This window comes from Hypomesus transpacificus, chromosome 11 (genome assembly GCF_021917145.1).
Source record: "Hypomesus transpacificus isolate Combined female chromosome 11, fHypTra1, whole genome shotgun sequence".
Lineage (NCBI taxonomy): Eukaryota > Metazoa > Chordata > Actinopteri > Osmeriformes > Osmeridae > Hypomesus > Hypomesus transpacificus.
The window spans coordinates 107,606-116,427 of NC_061070.1; the positions used below are offsets into that span (position 1 = coordinate 107,606).

The 8,822-nt window shown below is 49.0% G+C and overlaps 1 protein-coding gene across 1 annotated transcript in view; it reads left to right on the plus strand.

Annotated features, from left to right (window-relative positions):
• The first annotated feature begins 4,831 nt into the window (after positions 1-4,831).
• Positions 4,832-8,822, plus strand: part of eys (eyes shut homolog) — a 165,100-nt gene continuing 161,109 nt past the window's right edge. Inside the window, exons 1-2 of the mRNA XM_047029299.1 lie at positions 4,832-5,576; positions 6,113-6,229. Of these exons, the coding sequence (XP_046885255.1) occupies positions 4,832-5,576; positions 6,113-6,229 (862 nt within the window). The remainder of the gene's footprint in view (positions 5,577-6,112; positions 6,230-8,822) is intronic.

Consider the following 8,822-nt stretch of genomic DNA (forward strand, 5'->3'; position numbering starts at 1 on the left):
CAAACCAACAGAGGTGACCTTTATGCACACCAGAGAGGTCACAACCTCCTCGGTATTGCTGTCAGTCTGGATGTCATATCTTCAAATAAAACTCAAACTGGTTTATATCCAAGCTATGTCAGGCACGCCACTCGGTTCACTGAGAATATGAACTAAACATTGTAAACAATACTGTTTTCTATATTGTGTTGATAACACAGTCACATTATAACTCATGCCTGATGGATTCGTAAGGTTGGTTGTTTGTTTATCCAATAGTGGGGTTTGTCTTTGTCCCGCTCACCCGGCATCTGCTCGCGCACCGGGGCTTGAGCTGTCGCGTCCGGTTGCCGTAGCAACAGTCGGTCTGTACCTGAGGTGGAAACGCTCTCACGTTGGTTGATAAAGCTGTTCCCTAAAGAGTTGAACTCTGACACAATTACTTACGCAACTCCCTACTAGAGACGTTTAACTTTTTCAAATAACGGTGAGCATGAATGTTCTTTCTAAATGCGCGCGACTATAACTGATGTGTAATGTAATGGTCTGTTGGTTAGTAGCACCGCGTGGATGTGCCTGCCTGCAACAGATGGTCGTCGGTGTAACGTGGTCAGATTAGCCTCCTCAGATAAACCCTAGAGCCTGCTACTTCCTCAATGGGAGTAAGACGTCAATAAATGTGTGTTCAGTGGCTCGACAACACGTTTGTATGATCGAAACAATAAAGACTGTATTTGAGTTGACATTTCTCCTCGCGGGCCACATCCCTGCTCCCTTGGGTGTCAACGGAGCGACTACGTGCACTCCATTTGCGTGATGCGAATTCGGTGATGGATAGATCCATTTGAGAAGACGACATTGACCAAAATTCCACCCGTCTACATATAGATCGGTAAGCCAACGCACGCGCCCTTATTACTCTCGAAAAACAAATTGGATGCACTGTACGGGAAGTTTCCGGTTGAGCAAGTTGTGGGGTAGTTATGTTGATCTTGTTGAGATCAAATAAGGTGAGGCCTGTGTCTCAAGCCTACCGGACATTAACATGTACACGAGGCTATATTATTTTTGAACACAAGTGAATAATAGACGTCGAATCCAGAGAGTGAGAAATAGAGACTAGGTAGGCGCTCAATGTCTAAATATCACTATGTACATGTTGTAGTTGTTTCATACATATTACATTCCTATTACTCCCTGTAGGAAACGATGAAATGCAGAACATTACAGTTTCTAGACTTGATGTCGATAAGAAGGATTGTGGAACCGTTCAGCACAGCCATTCATTGTGTTGTTCATTCTGAATCAGATACATCAGGATTTTGTGGGTGGTCTCAGAAATAATCTGCAAGATTTACTGACATTGGATTAATTGGATTGATCTGGAAATCAATAGTGAAATTATATAAATGGCTAATAACAGCTTATTCTTCATGTTCCACGCCGCTCCATGCTCCAGTTCGACCTCTACTGCGAGAATCATAAACATTCTTGGCCACAAATCAAGGGACGGCAGCGTTTATTGCTGAAAAGCTCTTTCGCATATGGCCTGTGACTGAAAACCAGTGATCAGACAATCCATTGATGACACAAATAGTGTTCTGATGTCATGAAACAAGGAACAGTTAACTCATGACTCAATCTATATCCGACCTCCTGTTAGTTTGGCATCAATCGCCTGAGATTGACTGGGGACTATTTGACTTGCAAAACTCATGAGGCTCAAATATTGTAATCATCTGTTTTAATACTAGGCTGGCTGAACGCAATTAGAATCCCATTTAGGCAGTGTGTTTGGTTGACTGTCAATTAGTTTGTTTGTGCACGTGTGTTTCGTCTACGGTGTGTGTGTGTGTGTGTGTGTGTATAAGGGGCCCTCGGGGAGTGTATGTGTGAGCGTGAATGCGTGCACTCCTCCACGTGTGTGTCAATGTGTCTGTACTCCTCCTATGTGTGTGTGTCCGAAGGTTTGTGTGTGTGTTTCCGAAAGTGTGTGTGCGCACGCACACACGTGTCTGTGTGTTACGGGGCCCTAGGTTTATCCATAGCCCCCCTATTGATCCGCTGCCCTACACATGTGCAGGATTGCCATCCCATTATCCGAGCGCCGCAGTGCTGACCCAGACAGCCCATTAGCCCCGTCTCACAGGATGCTCCGGCCGTCCCTTGCCCTCCCACCCCGTCCTCCTGCCTCGTTACTGGAAGGCTCCAGGCCCACACCCTCGCATCACATGTACCCCCCCCCCCCCCCCGGAGATAGCTCTCTACCCGGGTTCTCATTGGACCAGGGCGCTCGATGGCCGTGGGTTGGTTTGTTTTCGGACGCTGTGTCGGGATTCTCTTGGTAGCAGCACGGTCTGTGGTTAGGCGTGGACATAACCGGTGGGTTAGCAGGCCCCTCCGGGCCGTCTGAGGCCATGGGATGCATCGATTAACGCCTACTGGTAAACGCACCAGAGTACTGGGAAGACATATCCTACGCCGAAGAAGAGGCGTAGGATATGTTTCCCGTTCCCGTTTCGTAGGATATGTTTCGCGTTTCCCTTGATGGAGATCAGAGGCCAGGGTGCACTTCACAGCGGTTGCTGTGAGGTTTTTGCAGCCGATGTTTTCCGCTTCAGTTGTAAAACGTGCGTTGAAGACGCTAACCTGTGTGCTTTGTTGATGAACAAGGTTCACTTGCTTACGGTAGCAAATCACATTGTGCTTTTTCTTTTAACCCTGATTTGGCTGTGATAGGTCTAGGCTAATGAGAAGTACTTTCTATTTCTCTTACCGAAATGTCCTTATTAAACCTTTCAGCCCACATCCTAATTATCCAACTGGATGAATACGCAATGAAATATGCTAAAAGGGCACCTTCTGTGATAGGCTAGCATGTGAGCTAAACACCCTCGTATCACAATACTGTCTACCCACACTTGCAATGGCTGCTTGCTGCAGTACTAATAACCAGACTATTATTCAGCCTATATCTTCTGTTTTCATAGTTCCTGCAACACACTTGTGATTTTGGTGTTCACAATCTGGGCTGGGGCTGTGGTGACAAAATCTACAACGGACATATTTCACGTAGGTTGATGTGTGGGCATGTCAGGGGTTGTTGACATGATTGACTGATGAACTGACCAATTAGCCATCATTCTCAACCAATAGGAGCGGTCTGTAGGTGTTGCTCTCCCATACAAAAAGGGATTGATTGAATTCAACACAACTGGTAACCTCTAGTGGATGATTTATGTGACACTTTCCCAGTATCCAGTATCCAAATAACAGCAGCTGGCCCTAGTTTAGAGAAGTGTAATATCGATGACAGATTAGACTAGCTCACTGGTGTGCTGAAAGGCTTTGTTGAGAATAATTATAAAAGACTGAAGTGGTGCTAGGCCTCACTGTCGTAGCGATATGACCTTAATGCTGTTTTGATGAGTAATATCATGTCGGAGGAGAGACATTTGGGGAATATAGATCAGAGCTCAAGCAAAAATGTTCAGCTCTTAAACAACTGCAATTATTTCACATTTCTATAGAAACCACATGGTTTTGCACAAAATGTAAGCCAGGGTTCAATGGTTGTTTAGGCAACAAATAAGCAGATTCAAGGTTGAATTGGAACCTTTGAAACCCTTTGTATTCTGTTCCCGTGGCGACTACGTCTACCAACACAGAACCTCACACTTGTCGTTTTACACAATGCTCCCCGATCCCATTCTCCTTATTTCTGAGGGCTGGATTGAAACGACATGTTTCGCCGCACTTCTGTTTATTACACATCACCCTGAAGTGATTCATATCAGTCACAGTGAGCAGATCAAGGAGAAGGGGAACTTGGCTTCTCAGGGACAGCTCTGTGCCTCGCCCCTCTTTTATCTGGCGAGCGTGGGGTTAGGAGAAGGGCCTGAGGGAGGGACACAGTGCTGTCTGCCGGAGTGATAGCAGCCTCTGACACTGAGGGATCCTGCTCTGAAAGGAGACAGGGAATATTTGATCTGTCGGTGCCTCTGTGCGCCCCTGCGAAGCGCGGTGTGGTCTGAGGTGCTGGTGGTCAGGAGCAGGACCTGGAGGACCTCTGGGCCCTGCCTGGACGGAGCTGGCACGACAGCTGGTTCCCCACTCTCTCCTGACATATAGATGGGCCTCTCGAAACGAAGACGTCTCGGTGCACCATGCTGGGGAACTACAGAACCCTTCTCGCTTTCAAAATGGCTTTGATTGTCGAAGAGACCCATTTGCAGTCACATAAAATAATTGTGGTGTTTTCGAATAGACATACTGTATGTGGCTCAGACTGTACCTGACATAAACCCCATGTTGGTTCATATATTCCCAGAAAATGTAATTTGATCATTTTATCCCGTTATTTGGCCTCTGTGTGTACCTAGTCGATGATGGAGCTAGCCCTTTAAATTCAGGTTGCATGTGCAGATAATGTCTCACTTTGTTCACCCTGTTTCCTTTTTTCTCTTTCTAGGAGGCAAACATCCAACATCACCAAGCCTGCGTCTAGACGGCTGTAAGGAGCAACAACAAGGCAGAGGGTACTCCGGCCGTCCGAGGCTTGGCACTTCCCCTTGCTACCCAGCTTCTGGCCTTTAGACCTCAATCACAGTCCCTGGACCAACCAGAGGACCGTACACGGCCACCTTCCTTCCCTTCCGTCCCAGCTACGCCTCAGACGACCTCCCCCTCTCTCCCATGACACGGCGACCCTCCGCTTAGATAAACAATCCGAGCCTGTTTACAAATAGTCTAGCTCACTGGGTAGAGCGTTTGACTGCAGGTCGAGAGAGGTCGAAGGTTCAAATCCATTCGACCGGCGTGTGTGCCGAATGAGCGCACTGTTGACACAGCCATGAAGTGCGTATCTCTCCTCCTCGTGGCAGTGCTCGTCAGCCGTCTTGCTAACTCGGCCCACGGCCAGGCGGCCTGCAGCCGCCCAGGCTCTCTGGACTGGCATCCCCAGCCGCGGACAGTCCAGGTCAAGTGGACGCTCACTGAGAGCCTGTGCTCGGACCAGGCCCAGTGTTGGGCGGTCCAGGGCCAGCACGCCGCCGGGACGCCGGCTGACGGCTTCCCCCAGCTGTGCCCTCTGGAGCTGCAGCGTGGAGACACACTGCTGGTGTCCACCGACGCGAGCCTGGAGGCGTACGGCCTCGTCCTCCTCAACGTGTCCGCGGACGACTTCCGGAGCTGCTCGACTCCGTCGAAAGGTCAGGCGTTGTTTACCGACAGCCTGACTGGGAGGAAGCGGGTCGAACCGCGGTGGCTTGTCCCCGGCAATCGTTATTTCGTGGCTCTGCACGAGGGGAACCCCGAGCTGTGCAGGCTGGGACTGCGGCTCAACGTGACGGTGAAGGAGAACCTGTGTCAGAGCTCCCCCCTGGTGAGGCTGTGCTCGGGGAGCGGCGCGTGCCGGACAGGACCGGGGGAGGATGCCTACCGCTGTCGATGCCACCTGAACCACACGGGGCCGTTCTGCGAGACGTTCGACGCCTGTTTGAACAACCCGTGTGTCAACAAGGGGGTGTGTTTGAGCCATGCCTCCACCGATCCAGGTCACCGAGCGTACATCTGTTTGTGTCCTCCAAACTTTACGGGTAAGGACAAAACAGACAGCCGTTCGTTCATCCCCGCCTCTGCTTTGGCATTAAAATACATTTCTATTATTCCTTTTTAAACATTGAGGCCTGCTACATTCCATACTTGTTGGTGTGCACATTACACCCCATCAATTACCATGTATGGAAGACGAAAATTGGTCTCATTAAGTGAAAGCTGGCATGACAGACTCCTCATATCAAGATACGACCACCCCGGTGCTTGCAGATACTTGCTTGTTATTTATTTATCGTAATTACAATTTCTCATCTTGCTTAGTGTAATCGTTATTATAGAACAGATATCCCCAAGGGCTGTTAGCAAGCAACATACCTCAGGATCCTGGTTTGGAGCTATAATCACAGTAATTATATCTCAAACACCTGAGTGCATCCTTAATGGCATCCTGCCTCAACGCAGCGGCCCCTCCCTTCACACAACAGAGATTCCTGTTCCGGTCTGCCTGTGCTTACAGATGCGAGTGTTGCATTGCAGCTGGATTTGTCCCTCACCGTAGTACTGTATGTTCCCGCAGGGGTTAACTGTTCTGAAGTGATTGGCCAGGAGACCTGCAACAGGGCTTGTCAAAATGGAACCTGCCTCAATGTGTCCTCCAATACCTTCAGATGTTCGTGCAACACTGGGTTCTCTGGTAAGTACTGGGCCTCCTGACATGGGGACAACATCATGTATATATGTGTATCCTTTGCAGGTTACTCATTGGCCCCGCAAAAAAAGGCAATACAGCTAGCCGCCTTGCAGGAATCATTCAAATACGGCACCTGTAGGCAATGTTGCCGAGTTCAAAACAAGCTAGCATGTTGTTGGATTGCTTGTGCTAAAAAGCCCGCCCTGTTATCTTCCCTCCAGCACACTGTTTCAGTTGCCACTCGCTCACCTGCTGTGTTTGCAAATGAGCGTGGGCTGTAACTTGCAACCATCAAATTCTGCCAGCTCCATGGTTCTCATCAGACAACCCTTCCTGCAGTCTGAACGTTTTCCGCGTCCACAGTCCCGTTACATGCAAGCAACGCTTAAGTATCTACACAACCTCACCTGCATAGACATCTCTGGGAGCCGAAGGGGATTGAATTTCACGACGGCATTTATCGCACCTGCTTCTCCATGTGCACTGAGCGAAGCGGGTTGCGTGACGTGTCGCTGCTCCCTGATTGAGAGTGCAGCCGCGGCGGCGGCGGGGGCAGCGCGGCCTTGTAAGGCCATGACTGGGCCGTGAAGCGGCAGGGTCGTTTATGAGTAGTGGCTGCGCTACCCTTTAGCTGGATAATGAGTCTCATTTGCTCCAGTAAAAAGTACAGTTAGGTTAATGGGTGTCACAAACAGACGTGTTAGTTGTACGGAGTACGGACTGGCCTGGATAGCGGTGTCTGGGAGCTGCGATCATGATGGACCTGCTGCTGTGAAAACTCCAGGTGGCCTTCGGTCTTGATTCATTGTTTTGTTTTCGGTTGCCATTTGTCCAAGCTAGCCGTGTTGAAATGTCGGAGCTTTTCTTGCACATCCCTGCCCAGACCTTCCGCTGATTGTCTGCCTGCCTCCCACTCAAGGTTAGCGACTCTCCCAGACATCCTTTCCTCAGCACCGTGGGCCAATTAGAAAAAAAAAGTGTCGGTGATTTTCTATTTTGGGAAATAACATGCCTCGGCGGAAATAGATTCTTTTTATTTTCTTTGAAATGTCAAATGAAAGGAGATTGGTTTGGGTTGAAATGTCGGTACAGTAGATATCTGCTCTTGTCCACATTCGAGTGGGAATCTCTGGTCAGTCAGGAAACTCGTACTGATGCCCTATATAACGATAATGTGTTTACCGGGCAGACACATTTATCCAAACATGGGATTCAAACCTGCAGACTCGTCCTCTGTAGGGAGCTGCTCTGCCGCTAAGTGTGTTCAAGCGTCCGCGCCGTTCCCAGTCGCCTGGTACAAGGACTCCTCTCCTCCTCAGTGGAGGTGGAGAAATCATCATTCTACCATTCTGCCACCAGATTCATTTCATTGTGTTAAAGCGGTCAAGCGTTGAACTATGGAATCATCTTGTCAGATCAGATTTCAGATGAGGAAGGGTGCAAGAAAAGAGGCATGTTTAGAGCTAGCAAACATTGGATTGACAGTTGCCACTGGGTGGTTAGTTGGCTATCACGCTCGCTTAATCGTCTGCTCTCGTCCTGATCAGAGATTAGAACAGTATCTAAGAAAGGAAGAAAAGAGATGTAATAACGATATGTGTTCAGACTACAAAGACTTGTCCTGCTGGTTCCTTCTCTTTCTTAGTCTGTTTCTTTGCTGCCTGCGTCCTCCCTGCGTCCTCCCTGCATCCTTCCTTCCCTCCTTCCCTCCCTCCTTCCCTCCTTCCCTCCCTCCTTCCCTCCTTCCTTCCCTCCCTCCCTCCCTCCCTCTCTTGGTTCCTGGGAGTTCTTCGTGGTTGGTGTGGCTGTGCAGGTTCCTCCAGCTCAGGTTCCTCCAGCTCAGCAGCACTGCTGTCTCCTCATTAATCACAGTGAAGTTAGGAGCCGCCGTGCCACCGGCTGACCTCGCGGGCCCAGCCTCCGCAAGCAGAATAATGAGCCCAACTCACGGGACTTTTCAAATGAGATTTTCCCTTTGATTCAGCTCTCCCGTGCACTGCCTCTGGGGTATTTATTGCAAAGGTATTATCGCCTTTATAGGGCACAGCCCTTCTGGGACAACATGTTAATTGTTTTGTAATTCACTTTACCCTTTGTGCTAATGGTGAATTTCTTTGAGTTTGGAAATCATTTGCTACAATGCTGGCTTCACTGAAGCCTGCAATGACCCCAGCTTTCTCCCCCTCATGTCACATAACTAAACCTATACATGATATACTAACCCTACACTATACCTGCAGTACACCAAAACCAGTACTCTACCTATACTAAAGCTATGCGTACACTAAATACAGTGTTTGCTACCTGTCCTGTCCCAGGTTCCCCTCATGGTGCAGGATGCTCCTCCTTTGGCTCTCCCCAGGCGCTCACACGGGCACCCGAGGAGGTGCAACCGCTAACTTCTCCAGAAACAAACCGCCACCAAACGGTTGTCCATTCCAAAAAACATCAAAGTCTCGAACTATGCATAACTAACTGAGTATTGCTGCTGCGCCTGCAGAAGACAAATAATGAAGTTAGTCTGTATGTATGTTGGCTTGAATTAAACCACAGTGTTGTGTTTTTCACAGGAAAGAAGGTTTGTTCTACCTGTATC